Here is a 24,315-nt window from a genome sequence, read left to right on the forward strand (position 1 = left end):
ATGAGAGAGACATTATGTATCTGTGTCAGACACTTCAATATTCCTGTCCAATCTCTGAAGGTATCTCTCTGGTATGCAATGGACCGCAGATCATAGATGCCTCAACTAGTAAAGATGCGAGCTGGCGAGTCCATTCAGGACTCTGCTACACCATGTAGATTTACTGTTCTGTTTCTGCATGTGTCTAGAACGCGCTAGTGCTGGCAGGCTGGGTATTTCAGCATGTCTCTTGCACATCTAATTGAAATTCTCTTTACTCTCCCTTACCTGGAAGGTCTGATCCTTGAGGGGGAGCTGAGTGCACTAACTATCCTCTCAGCTTGACAAAATTTTGTTGATTTAAAAAAAAAAAGAAAAAAGAAAAAAAGCACTCTGAACTGATTTAAAGAGTATATTTATAACCAGCCACTAAAGACATCCTTCTAAGGCAAACTTTGTATTCTCTTGACTCTTTTCTCTTCCCCAGTTTTACATTCTTTTTTGCAGAATGTTACTGTGTCTATGTAGAAGAAAGTTACCATTCCACACTTAGAGAACCTATTACTCTCATAGTCAGAGAGAGTTTTCTCACACACAATCATTTGCAGTCTCCATCCAACAGATGGTTTCTCAGTAAATATAACTATTTTTGAGGGATGTATCTCTTTCAATGCACTGGGAAAGGGCAGAAATGTGTACTCCAGGCACGTAAGTTCTTTAAGACCAAGTATTTTATTACTTCAGAACTGTAGCTGTATTTTAAGTTTTGCAGACAAGAAAAATGGGATGTTCCTGGCCTTAAAAATTGTGCAATTACACTGATAGATATCATCCAGCAAAACATGATAAAAGATAGCAAGATAATAAGAAGGGGTAACGTAGCAATAGCGAATCAGAATTGTGCCTCACTTTCTCAAACAGTTTGACTGTTTTGGTTTGTTCTTAAACTTACTGCATTTTCCTGGGGGTTTCCTTGGTAAGTGGACAGTTTTTGGAGTAATGGACATTCTGATAGGACTATAGGAGTCATTTAAGTGTCTGTCCAGACACTGTTCTCTAAGGATGTACATCTGAGAGATCTGCACACTAACATGAAATGACAGAAATTCTGCAGAAATTTTTCCTAATATGCCATTTACATTTCACAGTTTTGGACATTGTGTGGAAATGCACTGACAGCAAAGAGAGGAATATTTGGTAAAACAGGAGATCTCCAAACTATCCTTTGTTTAGCATGTGCAAAAGAAGATATCACGTACTCTGGTGCTTTAAATGGAGATATCTATGTTTGGAAAGGGCTAAACTTAGTCCGCACAATTCAAGGAGCACATAGCGTAAGTTGTGTTTTTAACATCAATTTCTGAAATGAACTGTTCATTGAGTTGAAAAACTTCTTGAAGGCTTATCTACAAAGATTTTCTTCTGCTTCAGGTCAGAAGAATGTCTAAGACTGTTCCACAATTAAGAACTGACATGTAATTTTATACTTTGTTTACAAGTTGTCAACAGAAGCTAGCTGCTGAGCTGATACTGGCAGAACTGTTGATATTCATAGCATTGCTTTAACCAAGCAGACTAAATCTAAAGTGAAGTTTCTAAATCTAAAGCTTCACAGATTGACTAGCTTCAGTTATGATCAGTTTACTTAAAAATAGTTGATAACCAAATTATCATATTTTAAATAAAATTTTACCATTAAAATTCCCAACACTGAAGACTAACTTTTCTTGAAAGCTTCAATGTGGAGTAAACTTGTTTAATCTGTGACTTGTATTCCAACCATATTCCAAAGACAGTTTCCTCCAATTGGCTTCATAACAAACCCCCTAATTCGGAGCGCTTACAATTAGAGAGAGAAAGGGGAACGTATAGGATTGTGTTAGATTTCTAACCACTCTAATAAATTTACATCTCTCTTGTTGCTGCAGTAAAGGCACAGTAGGATTTTCATGTCTTGTTTCAAATGTGTTTGAGAACTACTCCTGTTTTGAACATGATCGTGGCTAATGTCATTCTAGCATGGGCTTCTTGAACAAAAGGAAACAAAAGAAGTATTTTCCTTAGAAGAGTGATATGAAAACTACCAGTTGTCACTATAGTTTTCTTCTAGAACATTTCTAGAAAGAGCACTGCAAACCCAACGTTTTTTTCTGACCGCCCAAAATTAGTTATGTTGGCAGTGCAAGAATTGTAGTAGCTCTTCAAATTAGATCTAAGTGTTCAGGACAGTAATTGTTATTTACAGAATGAATCCCTAATTTATGAAAGCAGTCAGACTGAAGTCAGTGGGACATCTTACCTGCAGAACTACTGTGTAATTGCCAGGTTGTGGTTATGTGCAACTGCAATAACATGGAAATTTATTTGGCAAACAATAAACCCTTGTAGTATATTTGAAGAATTTGTTTGCAGAATTTTATTTAGATTCATTAGAATGATTAAATACAATCTCTTTCTATAGAATGTGTTCTGTTTCATCCTTATAAATTATGGTGTTTGACATGGCTAATATGCATTATCTTGCTCAATTTCTAATCTCTATGTAATTAATTATTAGAAATATTAATTTATTAAGGCATTGAACAAGGCCACTTTGAAAACAGAGGTCTTTTCCTCATTGTATTAATTTCCATGCAGTTCAACTTGTTTCTTAAGTGAGAGGTTTTCCTAATAAAATACTGAATCAGCAGGCATTCCATGAGCTAGTCCAATGTAGTACAGCACAATCATCAATGAGGCACTTTCAAAAATGAAGAAGAAATTAAAACTGTAATAGAAACTTGCCTTTCAATGAAGAGAATGAATTGACACTCTTTCAGTTCCTGTCAGATTCCAAATGATGTCTGAACTGACTTCATGAAAGAATGTCTCAATCATCTCCACACCTGTAAGAATATTTGTATTGCTTGTTTGCTTGTTTTTGTTTATTCTGGGTAACTATTTATTTTAAGTGTTCCGTTATTTATTTAATAGTTTTTGCAATAATATTAACTAAACCAAATTTAAAGTTCTGCAAATAGGTTATATCACTGCTATTTGTACAAAACTTTCTACATAAATCACTGAAGTGGAAGCACTTGAAATAAAAGTATCCCCCCCTTGTGTTTGCTGGTTTGCTTTCTGGATGGACAACATTTTACTGCATAGCAGTTTCTAGACTTTAACAAGAGTCTGTTCAAAAATATTTGCTTTGTGTGTTTAAATCAATTGTAAAGAACTTTAAAACTTGTTATACCATTGGTTAACAGGCTGGAATTTTTAGTATGTATGCTTGTGAGGAAGGTTTTGCCACTGGAGGGAGAGATGGTTGCATTCGGTTATGGGACACTGATTTCAAACCAATTACTAAAATTGATCTCAGGGAGACTGAACAAGGATACAAAGGTAATGAGCTATTACTTTTGTTTTTTCACGCATCTAGATAATGGATTATGACACAATTTAATTTGAAGCATAAATGTCTCTGCGTACTGCTGACTTTTTACTTAATGACTGTATTTACTTTGGAGATCTGTATTCCCTTTTTTCTCTGACAATGATGTAGCCTGAAGAATTTTCCATGTTTCATAGTATGAACAGAGGGATGCTTATAGTTGCTGCTCCCCACCATGCAAATACAAGAAGATAAGTAAAAACTAATTAAACACAAAAAGATAGGAGAATTGAGTTAGCCAATCTTTAACTTAATTAATTCACTTAATTGAGATTTCTGGAACCCAGTGTTCAAAGATGCTGAACATCTGAGCACTCCATTAGGTTCATTTGGAATGGTAGCATTTGGCATATTTAATAGAGAGAATGTTATTCAATTTTTGACCATCGTATTTGTTGAATCTAATCATACTTCCTATAAGCTTAGTCATCACTTTATTTTATGATTACACTCTCAGAGCACTTATATTCTCCATAGATCATAACGCACATTTTATCGAGATCTTAGTCTTCTAGGAATTCTACACATCCATTTGGACTGAGAGCATAACAGCCTGTTTGCTTGTTGAAATAGGCTTTATACACTTTTGGCAGCCAACTTTGTAATGGTTAGTGTTAATTTCCCCTGCTTCTTAGTTTATGTTTTTAGACCTAGTTTTCATATTAAAATTACCATTGAAATAATTAAGAGGCCACTAAGAAGGATAAGATTTTCTTTCTCAATTATGGATATTTTGGCCTGTGATCTAGAAATAAGCTCATTCTGTTTATTTTTCATCTTACTTAAACCAGATGAGCTGATGAGTCTAATACTTGTAAAATGCATAGGTTTGCAATATCTAGACTCATCCAACAAGCAAACTGCCAACAGCCTTAGATGAACACTGCTCCACCAGTTTGCCTTACTGTAGTGTAAACTCATGGAATTTAGCCCTCAAAAAAGTTGTCAGACACCCAACCAGTAGTCCCTTTGCTCTGTAGTTCTGGCTTTATATAGTTTTTTTGCAGGCAGAATCGTAACATTTAACACTGATTTCTAGAAAACAATAGCAGTACCTTATGACCATTTACAGCAGTTTTGTCCAATTTAGAAATACTTTCTAAAAATTATGGAGAAATATGCCTGCATGTGTGGGTTAGACCATTCTGGCTAATACCAGTCTTGCAGGCAGTCCATTCCTAATAAAAGTCAGAATAACATATAAGCAGCGCGACACAGAGAAAGCAGTGCTCGTGCACAAAACATGCATCTTCAACCTCCTTGGTTCTTTGTGAAGTGATTCTGGGAGGGAGCTTTATCCCACATATTTGTGAGACCAGATTAGAAGCAATTTCTTTGCTCTTACTGCTGCCTGGGATATGTCCACACTCAATGCAAAACAGACTTTAGCTGACTTCAGTGACTTTTAATTGACTGTAGTTGTCTTCTGTGGAAAATTATTACTTCAAAATTATAATTTACATTACAGAGCAGTAATGTACTCATAAAGGTGTCGTCTTCTAACACACTGCCTGCAGAAAGCACCTGCCTATCCTTCTGCAGGTTGCCTAAAAAGAGATTTTGATCTTGATGGAAGTTAGACCAAGGAAGAGTTTATCGAAGGTGAATTCCCATTAGACATGCTATGAAGTGGTTCTACTTTGATGCCATTATTTTTATCATCTCCAAAATGCTACAGGATACAGAATTTACAGAAGAGAGCAGCTGAGCAGAACTAGGCACTGTAGCAGCAGCTATATGACTGAGAGACAATCAATAGAGGTTATTGCTATCTTCCTACTTGGCAGAAGTAGTAAAAAATTTCATTTGCAGAAAGTAAATTGAGTTGCCATTTAGACTTGGGTGTAAATGATAACAAATCTTTTAAAATTGATAAATTAATGGATTTCTAAAAACTAAAACTAGAACACTGTCCAAATCTTGTCTTCAAAGCATTTAAATCCTTCAGGTTTGTGTTTGTCAAAATAAAAACATTGCCTGCTTTAATGGCAAGAAACTGACTTAAGCAAGTCTGCAAAATTTTATCAAAGCTTAGTCAAAGATGATGTGCCTATAAGCATAACCATTGAGACTAAGTAAAAAGACATCATGGTGTATCTGTGAAAAGTGCGGTGGGACTGCTGGTCTGAGTACAACTATAAAATTTAGGACCTTGGGGATGAATGCAGGTCATAAAATCCAAGCACGCACTTATACCCCGTCACCATAATTTAAAAATTTTTTTCTATTTTCCCTGTGTCAGGGTTTCTTCGGTCTCTGTGTTCTTTCAATGTGATACAACTCTTGCCTGCGATATTCCTGTTATGTTTCTGTCCTTTTCTGCTGTTTCTGTCTGATATGTCATCCACTGATGATCACTTCCATTTACTGCTTGCTATTAACAGATTGTGGAGATTTTGTTTCATTTTCAGTTATGTCAGTGGCACTGATTAGTTTAAGCATGTATGTAACTTCAAGCAATGGTGGTAGCCTTAACTGCTTACCTATGACCTTCTGTCCCTCCTTTCCAACTACCTTTTCCAAAGCAGTTTGCAAAGGCATCAGCTTTCAAACTTAAAATGTCTTTTTAGGGTGCCAGGAAGACTCCCCCCTGCCTCATATATACTTATTCATCACTCATCCTGTACTGAAGAGTACTAAATACTTTTAAAATGAGATGCATCACCAGTAACAACCTGATTGTAGGGTTGGCTTTTATATTTAAATATATATATATAAGTAAAAAAATCTTGTAATAGATAATCATTCTTTGTGCAGTATGTCACAGAAAACATCACTTTTCCCACATCAAAAGATATACTTTGTATTCTAAAACTTAACAATACTCATTTTCCACTTAACATCTGAACTTCATTCCTTGTGTGGCCTTTGGTGTGTATCAAGAAGATGTAAGTCATAACCTCAGTATAAATTTAGCTAAGTCACAAAATGACATTATCAAGATTAAAAGGTACTGGAAATGGACAAGATAATAAATGAAGATTAATTTGCCCTTCTCAAGAGATGACACAAAATGCCTACAACATATTTTATTTATGTGACCAGTGGCTAATTGCATTGTGTATTCTGTTCCAAAAGATGTTAAAATGATGACATGGCTGACCTTGACTACATGAGAAATGGATTTTTTATTCATTCACATCTCACAGCATCTAGACCCATTATCCAAACTTTTCGTATACTGGAACAGAAAATACAAATGCTGCAGGCAGTCGACCAGAGAATGCTATCAAATTGCTCAGCCTGCTAAGAGGGTATTTTTAAGCTTGTGGTTAGTAAAATTCCAGCTGCAAATTTAGGGTCAGATTTGTGGAATAAGATCAAGCTCTCTAAAAGTTACGCAAAACAAGATTCTGTTGGTTTGGATGTTTGGTTTTGGGTTTTGTTGGCGGGGGGGGGTTGGTTTTTTTGTAATAGTTAGTTGGGATTAAAGTGGAGAAATGTGATAACATGGCACAAACCATTTAAATTCACCATTTTAAAAACCATTTCTTCAACACTTTATTTAAATGTGCAAAAAAAGTAAAGTACTGAAAAAAGGAATAAAACCAGCTTCAGTCACAGGAACCTTACCTAATCTAAAATTTAGAACTTTAAATCATGTGAAATTGAATTGTTTTTTGAAGTAAATTCCCAAGGTGTATGCAAAGCATAAGAGCTTGATCCCTTGAGAAACTGGCAGCAGCAATGTTAGATGCTCAGCATTTTTCCGGGATTGAGCCTTCTCTTTTTCTGTCAAATGGAGATAATTTAACAGAACTGTTTTGAGATTTTAATCAGCTGTGATGTATTATAAGAGTTCAGTGTCAAAACATAACAGTTGTTATAAATTAACTCTTGAAGTCTTAATGATCTTCACTGTACTATCACTTTGTCTTGTCATTGCCATTAATCTAAGAATATTCTGTCCCATCAGGTTTGTCCATCCGAAGTGTCTGTTGGAAAGCGGACAGACTTTTAGCAGGGACACAGGACAGTGAAATATTTGAGGTGCTAGTAAGAGAGAGAGATAAACCCATGCTGATTATGCAGGGTCATTGTGAAGGGGAGCTCTGGGCCCTGGCGGTCCATCCAAAGAAGCCTTTAGCAGTCACAGGCAGTGATGATCGATCTGTACGGTAAGGTTAGATCTTATATATTTTTTATCTATTCATTCATGTACATGTTATTTTTAACCAATATCAATTTGACATATTTGTAATTTATTTATTTTCTGGCCTTATGTTAAGACTCCATTTAGACAACATTTTTTTCCCCATGTTTTTCTTAGTAGCTTTGCTTTTTCTCTTCAGCCCTCATATTTGGGCTCCACACATCATGTAAAAGTAATCAGAATTTGTGTTCAAAACATGTTGGATTTATATACTCTGCTTTAAGTACTAATTCATTACTGTTCTGAACAGCAGGTGTAGATATCTAAATGGAGAATGGTCACCTTATACTTCTCTTATGTTAATAATATGCAGCAAAACTAAAACCTAAATACCTTTGGCCAATGTTTTACACAGCAGGTGTCTGCTCAGCCTTGAGTGTTTAGAAAATCTGATCTAAAACCAATTCAGTTAAAATGCCAGAAAATGAGATTAATGAAAATGCACTGGTGTACCCCAATGAAAAAGATCTTTCAGATGTTTAGTTGTGGCACTTGTGCCTCAAGGCTTTGTAGCAGAGATTTGAAATTTTGTACACATATTTGTGGAAATTGTCACAAAGTCAAGAGTGTTCCTTTTCCTGTCCCTGTTAAAATTTGGCATATTGATAAGCATCTGAAAGAAACTAAGCATTTTTAATATGCTTTGTAAGACTTTAAAGTTCAGAGGTTAAGCTAAGATTCTTGCTGTAGTGGATGTACTCCCATACCCACACAGCTGTTGTGTTACCTCAACTGGGCATGGACACTGCCCATTGTGACTAATTACTTACCTGCGATTAAAGAGATTGAGATTCTCCTGGCTGCCAAAGATACCCATGGGGACTGGAGAGATTTTTGGGAGACCTGGCTTTATTATGGCAGTCTCCTGAGTCTCCTTCTCAAATTGTGCTTCTGCCCTTGCCCTGAAGCCCTACCCTTTGCAGCACAGCGCATGCAATGGGGTTCATGACAGCTTGGTTTCCCAAGCTTTGATTCCCTTCCTTAGTGGTTTCTCCTGACCCCACTATCCTGATTTCTAACCGCTTCATCAGGTTTTTCTCCAATGCTATGCCAGATGGATGATGACTGCTTTTCATCTTACATAGATAATTTGATTGCATATTTTCAAATCAACCCCAGGCAGTTATCAAACAGTTTTTCAGTTTTTATGGACTACTAGTCAACTTATTTTAGAAACATACATGTGGATTCTACCATTTGGACATATTTCAACAGGAAAAATCATACAGCTTCCAATTTATGCTCCTTTGTATTCTACATTATGATTCACCCCTGCCTTGAAGCGTGCTGGTCAGTTGAAATTTCTTTTTCCCTTTCCTTTCTATCTTTTTACTTGTACTGGTTTTCTATTCTTGCCATTCCTCATCTCTTTCTAACCACAATTAAAATCCAAAGTGTGAAACTAACAAAACCACCAGTTGTTCACTACAGTCATATTATCTCCCAGTTTCCTACACATTAGTATTACTTCTTCCAGTTTATAAAACACATGGATAGTCTCTTCTGCTTAGGTTTGTCTGCACAGTTTTATAGACAGGCACAAATTCACACTGCCTGCATTTTGGTAGGATGCAAGCCAGTTCTGAAACAAGAGCTGCAAAGCTGGGATTAGGGTTGTACTGCCCTCAAGCTAATAAATCATGCTAAGACTTTGGTTTTATTATCTTGGACTCATCTCTTGGTTAGCATGGTAATTCAGCTCTGACTTGGAGCTGGATAATGTACTGCTGACTCAAAGTGTGCTTGAACAAACTTGTGCCCCTCTGTGAAAGACTGTGCAAGCATGCTCTTTGTGCATATAAAGCCTTAATCAGTGGTGCTCTTATGATCATTATCATTGTTATAGTTATTATTATGTTACCTATGCCTTTGAACATTGCCATTGTATAAAACGTGCATTTGTTAACATTACAAGTATTTTACTGCACTACCTCGCTCATCCATTTAGCTATTTAGGCGCTAGAGAATGTGCAATTTGAATTCTAGTTCAGACAGTGCTATTTTTTTATATACTAATGCTTCATGTGAGGAATTCCAGTGAAATATATAAATATTTTCATTAAGATAAAACAGTACACAAAAGGATTTTCTTACAAATTTTTTTTTCAATAATAAAATTGCATTGACAGGAACGTTTTTATATTGCTGTTCATTGTATAATCTTTCTTAATAGTTCTTTATCACATAATTTTGAAAAGAGTAGCTGTATAATATAAATCTAAATTGTTTTACGAACAAAAGTATTTAGTGGGTCAGATTATATTCTCATGTCCAAGTGAGATGTCTAAATGAAAAGGACCACTGCAGAGATAAAGGGAATTACTGTAGATTTTCCCTAGCGCAGCTGTGAGAAGGCTCTAGCCAAATATAGGTTTCCTATGTTTTAAATTTCAAAAGCATATCAACTAGGAAAGCTGCCTGCTTCCTGCCTCTTACAACAGGAACAGGAAAAACGCATCATTCTCCTCTGAATTCTAAGACACATACAGAATTATATATTACATGTGTTAATGGACCTCACGCATGTCTTTTTGTAATGTTGTATTAGAATGTCTAGCTGCAGGACCACAAGTAGCTGCTGTTCTGGCAGAATATCTCCACTACACTCTGTCTTCTTGAATGACCTCTTTCTGTATCCCTGCATTTATAAGGAGATTGATTAGAACCTGGTTTTATATGAGTGCCATTGAATATCTCTGATTATTTGTGTGGAGCATTGTTCTGCTAATTGAATAAAATAAAGCTGCAGTATAGCTTCTGTCATCAGCTAAGCCTTTTTCTGCAAATGAAGTGGTTGCTAGTAAGCCTCTTGGGAGGCTGTAAGCAGTATGTGCTTCAATAAATAAACTCACCTGTGAGGTATATGACAGAAAACACTGGAATATTGACTAAGAAAATAATGTTTCATGAGCCTATTTGGGTTTTTTAAACTCAGTTATTTAAACAAATGCATAGGAAAGTTACCAAAGAATGGTAGAAACATGTCTTTGCCTTATTAGAAAATACATGCACTTTTTATATGGAAATAGTTTATTTATCTGGCTTTTCCAAAAAACAATGTGCAGAAGTATTTTGCCAGAAAAAATACTATTTCTATTTTCATAAGCAAAGCTAGGCTTTTATTTTGTCAGTTGTGCATACAAATACCTGTATGTGTGCAAAATGCTTTTTTTTTCTGTTATAAAATTAAAAAGCTCATATTTGGAATTACCCTTCCATTAATTCAAAGAAGTTATTTTTTTTAAAAGAAAATTGAATTATTCTGCTTGCACTGCCATGTATTGCTATTACTACTTCTAATGTATTGGTCAAAGTGATCCATGAGAAAGCAATATTTTGGAGGCAAATTTTATCCTCGTGTCCTTTGCAATCTTTCCAAATCCTCGCTGGTTCATTCTTCATTGTATTGGGCTCATAGCCTCTCCCTGGCAAGGCTGCTAAGAATCTTGCATCTTATCAACTTTTATTTTGTCTTTGAAAACAGTTTTAGCATCCCACATCCATTTTTTTTCACCAGGGAATGGTACTTGCCATTTTTTCACAGAGAAGCCTTTTCAAGTTCTTTGTCATCCTTGAATTCTCTCAGCCTAAGAGGAAATGAGCATCGTTCAGTGTTGTTGATTCTAGACTGATCTTAATATCATTAACCTGACAAGGCCCAAAGGGTTTCTTTCTCAATGCTGGCAGTCAAATTCTATAATCCTTTTACTAAATTTATCAAACTCTGTCTTTATTTTTTTCTCCTGTTACTCTACTTCAAGGCTGTATCTAAATGTTACTACTGGGGTGGTCGGAAAAGTCCTTCTTTTCAGGCTATATTCAATGTTCTGTTTATGCTATTTGTTCTAGTGCCAACATGGTCCTTCAACATAACTTTTTCTCCTTTGACGTTTATCCTACTGATGTATTTTTGGAAGCAATACTATCCCTTCCCGGCCTTTGTTTCGCTAAGGTATAAAAGTTAAACTCCTAGTCTTCTTTAATGTGATACAGTCTTCATTCTCTTAATCATCCTAATAATCCTTCACTGCATCTGTTCTTGTTTTTATTCCAATTTCTTGAGATAGCTTGTAAAGAACATGCCAGATGAAGTCACTATGTGTTGTGTGCTATTGTTTTTGTGTACCTCCTGGAATAGCACCCAGGATATATTTTAGGATCAAATTTCCTTTTTCCTGTCTGCAACTGACTCATGGATGATAGTTGTTCCATAATTGAAAAATAGTGTGAGATCTTACTTCTTTTTGCTAGTTCCACTTGTGTTTCAAGCTTACAGCACAGTGCTAGACATTAAGTCTCTGAAAGTATGGGCTTTGGTTAAATTTCATTCCATGTCTATTTGTTTCATCATCAAGAAACCTCTGTTTCTTCCAATATGATAAATCTATCTCTGGGTTCACAGTGCCTCCCTGCTTGCTGTCCATAGTAAATCTCATTAGCATTCTCATCTTTTGTGCCAGTGTCTGGTGAAAATATTGAATGTTACTATTCCAAAGCTTGTACCTAGAAATCTCAGTAGTATCTTCCATTCTGCCTAATTGTTTCTTTCTGGAAAGCTTGCTATAAAACCTCATCCAGTATCACATTACAGTTCTTGTACAAATTGTCATTTTCTTGAGTTTAGCCAATAATCACATATGCTACTATTCAAATATTTTACTGAATATTTTATAAATCTTTTACAAATGCATTAGATTTACAACACTGTCCTCAAAATAAAGATAGCTGGGTATTGCTGACTTAATTTTTCTAGCCCAAGAGGTCTTTAATGCATTTTCTTCCATACTTTTAATTATTCTTTTCTTTAAATTTTTTTCTAAATCTTGCATGATACTGAGATCTGATTAACCAGCTTGTAGTGATCTTGGAAAATTCCTCCATTCCTTCTTAAAAATATAGGCACATTACTTGCTTTTCTCCATCTTATGGCATAATTTACTGATTGATTCTTTTTATTTAAAATTATGTCAATGAGCGAATAAGCATGTAGTTTTGTCTACTAGTTCATTCAAAGTTATGACAAGAAAATTTTCCCCATGGTTACAATGTTTATGCTCTCTGAGTATTGCTTTCACTTTCAGTGAATATTTCAGTCTGATCTGCATTGACCCTCTCTGTCTACAGAAACTGTTTTTTTTAAATTATTAATCTAGGGGGATTCTATTATATCAGATAAGTAAAGTCCAGAGATAACACCAAATTATTATGTAATTTAGCTTCACCCTTTTTTCTCTTCTGCTGTCACAGATATGTGTTCAGGTCTGAGGTGCCATCCCTGCTAGAACTGGGAACTGTAAAGACTCCTTTATTTTGAAAGTAATTTGAACCTGGAACTTAGAATCATAGAATCGTTTAGGTTGGAAAAGACCTTTAAGATCATCAAGTCCAACCATCAACCCACCACCACCATGCCCACTAAACCATGTCCTGAAGTGCCTTGTCTACACATTTTTTGAACACCTCCAGGGATGGTGACTCCACCACTTCCCTGGGCAGCCTGTTTCAATGCCTGACAACCCTTTCAGTAAAGAATTTTTTTCTAATATCCAATCTAAACCTCCCCTGGTGCAACTTGAGACCATTTCCTCTCATCCTAACTTCACTTGAAGGTGTCCAAAAATGTCATTTGATATTATTTGCCAAGACATTCAGTGCCACTGTCAGAAAATTCTGTGTCCATACATTGATTCAGGCAGTCATTGTACACTCTATATCTCTTCTTCTAGACTGATTAGCAGTTTTGAGTTTTAAAAACTACATTTCTGTAAATCTGTAAGCTCATGTCAGTGAAATTATCTTCATTCCATGTTTGGAAAGGAACTCAATACATTATAAAATCTTAATATAAGGTGTGCATGCAAATGGGCCTTTACCAATTGAGTTAGACCTTTTGTTTTTACTCTTGATGATGTTGAAATATTGTGCAGTCGGGAAAAGTCTGCTACTGCTTTCAATTTCCTTTGATGCAGATTATGGAGTCTTGCTGACCATGCCTTGATAGCTCGTTGTAATATGGAAGAAGCGGTGCGGAGTGTGTCTTTCAGTCCTGATGGATCACAGTTAGCACTTGGAATGAAGGATGGCTCCTTCATTGTTCTTCGAGTAAGGTGAGAAAATTTTACATTAGTTTCTCATGTTAGTAGGGTTTTTTCCAGGTAACTCAAGGTCATATTATAAAGTCTTTTATTCCTATAAAAAGAAAAAAAAAATCACTGGGTATTTTATCAGAAACAATGAGTAAAAATTGAGCATATACTTCCATAATATCACTTGGTGTTTTAAAAGGTCGTAGTTTGGCAATGAAGAAAAAACCTGTGGTTTATTTAATTCAAAATACTAGCTATTAGTAATAATGTTGATGAAATTTAAGGTTTTCAAGTTTGGCTTTTTTCTTTATTTATTCTGAAACTCTACACATATTTTGCGAAATGTTCATAAGAGAGATAACATGGTTTTGGGAGGGATCTCCTAGATCATATGGTCCATTTGCTGTCATATACAAGAATGGATACCCAACAAAATAATTGGTGATTGAAAGACTTTTTTAAGCATTTGCAAGATATATGTGAATTCTACTTTTTGTATTAGATGACAAGCCTTTTTTTGCATGAATGCATCTTATGCAGTAGGCATTTTCTGTATGGAATACTCTTATGGTAGACACACAAAAGCAGGTAAAACATAAAATTGGCCATAGACTGAAATAGCCAAACAAAATAGAATCATAGAATCATTTTGGTTGGAAAAGACCTTCAAGATCATCGAGTCCAACCATTAACCATGCCCCCTAAACCATGCCCTGGAGTACCCTGTCCACTCGCTTTTTGAATACCTCCAGGGATGGTGAATCAACCACTTCCCTGGGCAGCCCATTCCAATGTTTGACAACCCTCTCAGTAAAAAACTTTTTCCTAATATCTAACCTAAATCTCCCTTGCCTCAACTTGAGGCCATTTCCTCTTGTCCTATCTCCAGACACCTGACAGAAGAGACCAACACCCACCTCACTACAACCCCCTTTCAGGTAGTTGTAGAGAGTGATAAGGTCTCCCCTCAGCCTCCTCTTTTCTAGACTGAACAACCCCAGATCCCTCAGCCGCTCCTCATAAGACTTGTGCTCAAGGCCCCTCACCAACTTGGTTGTCCTTCTCTGGACACGCTCCAGCAGCTCAATGTCTTTCCTGTAGTGAGGGGCCCAAAACTGAACACAGTACTCGAGCTGCAGCCTCACCAGTGCCGAGTACAGGGGAACAACCACCTCCCTGTTCCTGCTGGCCACACTGTTCCTGATACAGGCTAGGATGCGATTGGCTTTCTTGGCCACCTGGGCACACTGCTGGCTCATATTCAGCCGTCTGTCAACCAGCACCCCCAGGTCTTTCTCTGCCGGGCAGCCTTCCAGCCACTCTTCCCCAAGCCTGTAGTGCTGCATGGGGTTGCTGTGACCGAAGTGCAGGACCTGGCACTTGGCCTTGTTAAACTTCATACAATTGGCCTCAGCCCATCGATCCAGCCTGTCCAGATCTCTTTGTAGAGCCTCCCTACCCTCAAGCAGATCGACCCTGCCTCCCAACTTGGTGTTGTCTGCAAACTTGCTGAGGGTGCACTCAATGCCCTCATCCAAATCATCAATAAAGATATTAAACAGAAGGGGTCCCAACACCGAGCCCTGGGGAACACCACTCATGACCCGCCGCCAACTGGATTTCACCCCATTCACCACTACCCTCTGGGCTTGGCCAGCCAGCCAGTTTTTCAGCCAGTGAATAGTGCACTTATCCAGGCCACGAGACGCCAGCTTCTCAAGGAGTATGCCATGAGAGACAGTGTCAAAGGCCTTGCTGAAGTCCAGGTAGACAACATCCACAGCCTTTCCCTCATCCACTAGGTGGGTCACCTGGTCATAGAAGGAGATCAGGTTGGTCAAGCAGGACCTGCCTTTCGTAAACCCATGCTGACTGGGCCTGATCCCCCTCTTATCCTGGAGTTGCCATGTGAGTGCTTTCAAAACAAACTGTTCTGTAATCTTTCCGGTTCCGAGGTCAGGCTGACAGGCCTGTAGTTCCCCGGATCCTCCCTCCGACCCTTCTTATAAATGGGAGTCACATTGGCAAGCCTCCAGTCCTCTGGGACCTCCCCTGTTGACCAGGAACGCTGATAGATGATAGAGAGTGGCTTGGCAAGGACCTCAGCCAGTTCCCTCAGTACTCTTGGATGGATCCCATCAGGTCCCATAGATTTGTGAGTGTCCAGATGGCATAGCAGGTCCCTAACTAATTCCTCCTGGATTAAGGGGGGTATGTTATGCTCTTCATGCATGATTTCAAAACACATAAGCTATTTTAATTGATACTTGGAAGAGTTTACCCCTTCCTTATCATTACTCCATAGGTTCGGTAGGCATATATTTAAAATACTTTGAACTACTAGCTGGTAGGAGGGAAAAGCCTCTAATTGATGGAAGGTCTATGAAAACCCCCGTAATTGCTTTAATGACTTTAACAAAACTTAAGTGATCTGTTCATATTAATTCAAAATCCTTTTCAAAGACTAGTATTTCTAAGAAGTTAATCTTCTTTGTCTCACAGTAATCTTGTCTTTGCTAATTGCCTGATACCTCACATTATTCATGATTCAGCTGGCAGAGACTGATAATGATAAACCCAGCATTATTCTTGAAAGAGTGGCAACACCCTTGTGTAAGGCCCTGAATGCAATTGCTTCTCCACCTGTTCCTTTTCTGTGACAGATCTTCTGACAGGGTGACAAATCTGCAGCCCATGATTCAGGAAAACTGGACAATGGCAACGTATTTTGCTGGCATTTTTTTGAATCATGCACTCAGTGACTTGAATCATTGTTCTCCTTTTTCTTGGCCATGAAGTATCTGGATCTATGCAATAATCCGGAGAATTAGCTGCTTTTCTCACTAGCAGTATTTACCACTATGGAATCATTATGTCACCAGTTTTCAATGATAAGGCAGAGCTAAGAATTTTTTTTTTTCCAAATCATTTTTTGAAGGAAAAAATGGCTAGGAATAAATAAGAATTTTCCCAACAAAATTTCTACAGTTATTGACATTTGGAGTTTCACCACTTAAAGAGAAATCTCTAACAAAATTATTCTGTTAGGTTTTTTTAAGATTCAGATCATCTATAATAGTAACCTTTCCATTCATATCGCCATCTCCCAGAAATCTCTGTCTTCATTTATGGGTGATTCTCCTTTCAGGACTCTGCTTTTAACAGTCCTATGTATCAGCATTTTTAAGATATATTGACAAAACGTATTACTCTCTAAATAAATGTGAGTCTTTTCATAAATTTGATGCTAGCAGTAATTAATTAAAGCAGAAATCAGGAAAAATATTTTAAAAGTTTAAAATGAGAGTAACAGAAGCATGACATCTGCAGAAGACACTTCCTCACAAAAGTTCCTTACAGCCCAAATGTATAATCTGGTATGGATTGTCTTTGTAAATACAAAATTAATGGCACTGAGACTTGCCTCATTGTTCAGTCAACTTAGGGGAAATTTTTTAATTTTTTATTTTTAGTTTTAATTCCTTATAGCCAAAGAATTTGGAAATTGGGAAATTAGGGAAACCTACTTGCAAAAATGTTGTCTGCATTCACTAGCGTTGCAGGTTTTGGTTCCTTGATTGGATAGGAAAGGGGGTTATACCAAATGTAATTTGGATAGGGAAGAATTGAACTTTTTTTTTAAAACTAGACTGTATAGCTGTCTTGATTTTTTCCAAAGGCACATGCAAGGTATTGTCGCTGCTGTTTTTCCACTGGTGGTTGATGGTGGTGGTGGTGCTGGTGCTAACCCCCAAAGCTATAGCTAACAGGTCATGGCATGTGGGATTAATTGTATCTAACTTTACCAGTCTAATTGTTAGCCTCTAATCTAAACTGTTTGCCTATCTCCTTGAAAGAGTCAATGTGGAGGAATGGGTATCTCCCAAAGGCCATTTCAACATGGTCTTGTGAGAGACTGGGTAATCGCTCTTTAGATGGAATTCTTTTTCCATTGTCTATGTTAAAAAAAATTAATTCTGGTCTTGTTTAGACTAGACTGCTAACTATTTTACAGCTAAAATTAGGTGAATAGAATGAACAGTGTCATTGACAGGTAAAATTGTTTTTAACTTTTGCTTTAAAAGTATGTTTCTAACCAATGAAAGCAATAGGAACTTCCCAAAAAAAGGATTTTTTTGCGAAATGTGCTTTTTGTTGTACAAATTATTCAGTGCATCTGTCTTCATGTTTGTCTTAAATATTTGCAGATTGTGTGTTCACCAGATTACAGTTCATGTTTTCATTATTGGTTCTTGCAGAGACATGACAGAGGTAGTTCATATTAAAGACCGAAAAGAAGTAATCCATGAAATGAAATTTTCACCAGATGGCTCTTACCTTGCTGTGGGTTCTAATGATGGCCCAGTGGATATCTATGCGGTTGCTCAGCGATACAAAAAAATAGGAGAATGCAACAAATCTTCTAGTTTTATAACTCATATTGACTGGTCTGTGGATAGTAAATTCTTGCAAACCAATGATGGTGCAGGAGAGAGACTGTTCTACAAGATGCCGTGTAAGTTGACAAGTGGCTCGTGTTATGAACAAGTAAACTTCAGTGTTGATTTGAAGAGAACAAAAGAAATATGATATAAATAGTACATCTGCAAGCAGAGTTTCTTGACTGGAACTTACATAAATAACTAACTTTTTTCCACTTCTGTATATTTTTAGCATGTTTATGTGCAGGTGTGTTAGAACTTGTAAGATGTGTGATGTTGTCAAATACCACAAATGTGAGATTATACTAATTTAAAGTAAAATTGTGAATCTTTATAAGTTATTGAGGTTAAAAGATTAATCCTAAGAAGAATACACAGACAAATGTGATGAAAAGAAATAGAGTCTACTGAAAAACAAGTGATTAAACAGATTATTCGCTTGCATATTTTCAGCTGGGAAGCATCTAACTAGCAAAGATGAGATCAAAGGAATTCACTGGGCCTCGTGGACCTGTGTGATAGGATCTGAAGTGAATGGAATTTGGCCAAAATATACAAACGTTACAGATGTCAACTCTGTGGATGGAAATTACAACAGCTCAGTGCTAGTGACTGGAGATGATTTTGGTCTGGTTAAATTATTCAGATTTCCATGCCTAAAGAAAGGTAAGATAGTATTTTGTATTTCTGAAGAATGCAATATTTACTTTGATACCATATCTGTATATTTTCTAATGGTGGCTTTTGATTCTTGTATATAATTCAAATTAGTGTGTGCACAATTCATATTAGTATTAATCGACATAAAGATGAGACTTTAACCCTCTATGTGTCTAGCGATTTCCTGTCAATGTATATGTACTTGTTTTTAGAACTGTTGAGAATGTATAGTTTAACATATGCTTATTCTGATATTACATTTTCAGAAACTAATTCAACAAGACTTTACATCACATCAAAATTGTATCAACACCAGGTGCACTACAATAATTCATCCAAATTTATGCCAGTAACAATTTCAGAAACTTCAGTAGGGTTTCACTGTCTGTTAGCATGTGTCGATGTAGCTCTGTGTGAGCTATTTGCTTCATATCTGTAGTAGGCTTTTAACAAAGATTGTTTCCTCAGTATTTGCACTGTACCATGCATAAAGCCAACAAAACTAAATAAACAAGGAAGACAATTAACTCTATCCCAGCTGAAACCAGGACACTTTCCACGATCTTTAGTGTTTAAATGGATATCATATCAGTATATTTTCTGATAGTAAATTTGTATTTATGTGTATAGTACAATACATGTATATAATTCACATTAGCAGTAACAGCCATAAAGGTGTAAATTAAACCCTGTGTGTATCTGGTACTTCCTCCCAGGATTTAAGTGCTTTTTGAAAACTGTTGTGAACATATAGTTCATATTATTTTATGCCATCTATTTTTATTTTATAGTTACTATTAGTATCAGAATATCAAGAGGCATTTAAATATTTTTTGTTTTCATAAGAATGCTTAGACTGTGTTTCCATTAAAAACCTAACTTTATTAGTTACAATGTTAATCCTTTTCTTCTTACATACTAAACAGTTTTATTTCTGTTTTCTAGGAGCTAAATTTAGAAAATACATCGGCCATTCAGCTCATGTAACTAATGTCCGTTGGTCCCATGATTTTCAGTGGGTTTTAAGTACAGGAGGTGCTGATCACTCCGTTTTTCAGTGGCGATTTATTCCAGAAGGGATAACAAATGGCATCCTTGAAACACCTCCACAAGGTAAAATTTATATCTTCTTGATTATTTATTAAATAAAATCAACAGAGAATGCAGCACGGTTGGAAAAGCTTTTATTGAATTAACAGAAAACATTTTTATTATAATTCCCTGGAATTACATATACTCAGCATGTTTGGGACATTTTACTTTTCATAGACAACCATTTGTTTCAGGTACATTAAAAACTCTCCTGCAGACTGCTATATTGTATGTTTAGGAATACACAAGTAGTGTTTGTCAAAGTGCGTGGAAAATGACATTTAGACGGAGATCACTAGATCAAATTAAATTTTCAAAATTAGCCATCTAACTTGCATTCAGAAGACTGACTACACATGTTGAATTGTTTAATTTTCTTTTCAATGCAAATTCACATATACATGTGATAGCTGTACTTTAGAATTTTTTTCTTGTTATATCCGTTATATTCTACAAAAGCCATATGTACTACATAGTGGCAACTGCTGCAAATTGGACTCCCTTCAGCAAAAGGGCAAAAATTCACTCCGTACCTGCACAATTTGGTAAAATACCTGTGTTACAGCAAATCTTTTTAAACACAATGATCACACTGAAAGTTTTTATTTACCATTTCTGTATGTTTTCACTCCAAAGCCTATTAAGAAAACAGTATTCTCTCAGATGATGGAATTGTACTAATAACTACTCAGTTATTCTCCTTCCCTCTGCCACACTCCTGCCCCCAGGCATTGAAACAGGAGAAACAGAAACAAAACCTGACACATCCAGTCAGCCCACATGATTTTTACAAGCTGCTTAAGCTTCCATAGTTGTTGAATACTGTTTTGCATGTAGTCTAAATTATATAAAAACATCACCTACTGTTTTCTTGTAATTAGATGTGTTATATATTGGTTTAGTTTGGGTTTTGGTTTTTTTTGTATGCAGAGGGTGGCTTTGATTCCTACAGTGAAGAATCAGATTCAGATTTATCTGATGTGCCAGAGTTAGATTCTGACATTGAGCAGGAAGCTCAAATCAACTATGATCGCCAGGTGAGTAAAAATTAACATGCTGTGCCCATTACCTGATAATTTATCATGACTATTGATAACACATGATAGGTGTTAGAGAAGACTTTTCAGTCCTATCAAATTTAGAATCCCAATTTGTAGAATATAGCTCATGGAGTTTTTGTACGACTTCTGTGTGTTCAAAGGAGAATACCCTTAATGAGTATGAAGCCTGTACAATACATTTATTTGTGACAGATTTTTTTTTTTTATTGCTGAGGACAGCACTGTCCAAGAATTGAAATTGCCCTAGTTTATGGGAACCAAGTAAAAATGGTCTCTAATAATCACTTAATACACTTAATTTTTTTTGTATTTTCAGTACAACTGTGTTCTGAGATAAATTAAGATAGATTGCTTCCATGCAAGAAGAAAACAAATAAGTAATCTTTACTGCATTGATTTATTTTTTTCAGGAATGGTAGTATGCCATTCCATGCTCTAACCTGATCTTTAAGTGTTGATTTATGCTTTGTCACTATGGGCTTGCCGGGTGATCATGACTGTTGCCTGAACTTGGTTACAGTCACCAAATCTGCTGTGCTCATGTCACTTGGGCAATGTGGGACTGCACTGCTCTCTGTGAGGGCACTCTCTTGGCTGGCCTTGTTATCATGTTCAGCTCTTGGCTCCTCTTCTTTTACAAAGCAGTTTTACCTTGCTGCTCCCTGACATGAGGTTTCACCCAACCTGTATCATAACAATTTGCACCCACGCTACTCTATTAGAGAACATTATTTAAGTCACAATGTTACATGAAGTTTAGAAAATACCGCAATAAAACATACTTTTGCCCTTTTTAGGTGCATGGATTATGATTTCACATCTCTGCAGGACTTCATTTGGTGTATGGGATGTTTAGTTCTTACCTAACAAGAAACTATTCAATCTTTTTTCATTCATCAGGCCATTCCATGACCTTCTTTTATTGCACACCGCTTGAACATGTCTCTAAAGACAGAGTTATTTTCCTTGTGGTTTTTTCTATTCCATTCATGACACTGAGTGCTTCTCAAACACTGCTCTTTAATAGCCTGTGATGTGGAAGGGTGCTGTTATCCTTGTTTTGAAGGAAAGGAAGCATTAACATCAAATTTTGCTGTCTTCTGACTTTTCCTTCTATTTACAAATACCTGGGACCTGATTTTCAGGAGCTGTTGTCATTGTGAATAGAATATTACTTGTCACCTTGTGCTGTTACCTTATCAGTTGCAATGGTGAAAGGTCAGAACTTCTTCAGACCAGAACTGGGATCTTGTACTAAGCGTGAAAAATACACAGTAAGCTTGGTTCAAGTTGGTTTGAGTGATTTAATGGCTGACACAGAGCTGCTTTGTAGAGAGTGTGGAAGGATCACGTCTAACGTTCCATGCTTTAGCCAAGGACTATCCTTTGTCTTTTCACCTCACTTTCTAGATTCTGCAATAAATTACATAGGTCCTTCTTACAACAGCTTATTTTACCTCTTTACTACAGAGATTGATCGTGTTTGGCAAATGAAACAGAGGTTTTGTCAAATTTTCTCCCTCCCCTCTCTTTTACTCCAAGTCTCACTGGAGTGCTTGTCCCATCCTCCTCCTCCTCTCCTCCTCCTCTTTCTGATTTTCCATCTGTATTCAAATCAGACAGCATCCTCCTCCATGCTGTCTATGTGTCAAAAAGGATGTCTGGGTTTAAAAACTAAAAGTGAAAAAATAGTTGTAGGCAGTTAAGCAGCAATATTCCAGGCAGGTTAATGCATGAAAAAGCTAGAAGCAACTCGAAATAGAATCTTATACAGGAAGTGTGAGACAACCCCAAGCATAAGCCGCACTTTACATTTTGTTAAAGGAAATAATTTACAAAAGCACGTGGAAACAAAACTATTAATCTTACTTTGAGAATTAGGTTTGGGTTTGGGTTCTTTTTTTTAATGTTACAGATGAAGCAGCATAGAGGATTCTAGATTTTGAGACGCATAAGAAAATGATTATCCTATATTCTGTTTCATTGGTAGTGTTCACTGAGGAGCAAGAGTAAATGGATGAGAACACTCAGGATAAAGTACAATACATACAAGTGACAGACACGATATGTTCAGGCTCTGCGTGCCTACCATTTCAAAAGCTCAGCTCATTATATAAACACCTTTCTTGTAAAAATCCAGTATTCCATCTTTGCAGTCGGGTAGATTTCTGTGGGGATAGCAATTTCATTGTCCTTTTGCAAAATCCAAGAAATGTAGGCACAAACAATAAAGCTATATTTCAGCATTATAATGGATTTTGTTTGGTGCCACAGCTTTGAAGATGCTTCAAACATCATTAGCAACTCCACAGAGTTTCAGCATTTCTGAAAGATTTAGATGTATAGTATTTTGTGTCTTTAGTGTATTTATAGAGCTGTAACTCTACTTCAGGATTCTGGACTCACTGGCAAATCACCTAAGTGCCATTGGTTACTTTATATTTCACCATAATCCCTAGATAGAGTTAATTCATTATGTTCAGCTTTAAGTATGTACACTGAAGTACATATGAAGTTAAAAGACACTTAAAGAGTTCCAGTCAATATTTAATTTCCTTTTCACTAAGTGACACTGGAATCTTCTAGAAAAAAATACACTCTTCTGCTTCTACTACAGACTAAAGTTCTGGGCCACTCACATGGCAGGGGACTTCATTGTCTGGAAAATATTTATTATTATCTGAAGTTCTGTAGGGAGCCATAGTGACTTACTCTGTGTTGTAACTACTGAACATCACATTAACATATATTAAATTTAATACTTATAAGAAAGTCACTTTCATTCATATATACAAATATTTAGAAAACTGGAGATGTGCAATTAACTTTAACAATTATTCTTCAGGTTTACAAAGAAGACCTACCTCAGCTGAAACAGCAAAGTAAAGAGAAAAACCATTCTGTGCCCTTCCTTAAAAGAGAGCGAGCGCCTGAGGACAGTTTAAAGTTACAGTTTATACACGGGTACAGTAATATTAGATAACACTTGTTTTTTCTGACTGTTAAAACATCCTAACAATGTTAATCAATTCACATCAGAGCATTTAGCAAAGCATTTTTCAGTGCTTACCCACAATTAATTAGTCATTATTACTGTGGGTAATTTTTGGAACATCAGACAGATTTTCTCTTTTCAGTTGTATTTGTTAAGGAACAAGAGGAGGTTATATTATTGTAGCCATATAATAAATAACACACCAGTGTTGCATTTTATAAAATTACATTTTGAACTAGCCGTTCACTACACCTTATGTTTCCTGGAGCAAAGATTCTCTGTTAAGTTGATCATGATAGCTGTGATTTGTGAAAATGCCTGATAGATTTCTGCGTGCATCCAATTCCCTGTAAAACTTATCTGGACACAATTCTATGTGAATCATATATTCTTTTTGTGAAATCAGTACTAATT

General features: G+C 36.4%; 1 protein-coding gene across 7 annotated transcripts in view; it reads left to right on the forward strand.

Annotated features, from left to right (window-relative positions):
• Positions 1-24,315, forward strand: part of EML6 (EMAP like 6) — a 123,846-nt gene that overhangs the window by 49,006 nt on the left and 50,525 nt on the right. For all 7 annotated transcript variants that reach the window (XR_008234701.1, XM_052783947.1, XM_052783948.1 and 4 more), the window contains exons 5-13: positions 1,128-1,313; positions 3,228-3,363; positions 7,329-7,530; positions 13,535-13,672; positions 17,911-18,167; positions 18,547-18,759; positions 19,699-19,866; positions 20,776-20,882; positions 23,752-23,870. Coding sequence is in view for 6 of the 7 variants with exons in the window: in XM_052783947.1 (XP_052639907.1) it covers positions 1,128-1,313; positions 3,228-3,363; positions 7,329-7,530; positions 13,535-13,672; positions 17,911-18,167; positions 18,547-18,759; positions 19,699-19,866; positions 20,776-20,882; positions 23,752-23,870 (1,526 nt within the window). In the remaining variant the exon portion in view is untranslated. The remainder of the gene's footprint in view (positions 1-1,127; positions 1,314-3,227; positions 3,364-7,328; positions 7,531-13,534; positions 13,673-17,910; positions 18,168-18,546; positions 18,760-19,698; positions 19,867-20,775; positions 20,883-23,751; positions 23,871-24,315) is intronic.

The sequence above is a fragment of the Harpia harpyja genome, chromosome 4, assembly GCF_026419915.1.
Source record: "Harpia harpyja isolate bHarHar1 chromosome 4, bHarHar1 primary haplotype, whole genome shotgun sequence".
Lineage (NCBI taxonomy): Eukaryota > Metazoa > Chordata > Aves > Accipitriformes > Accipitridae > Harpia > Harpia harpyja.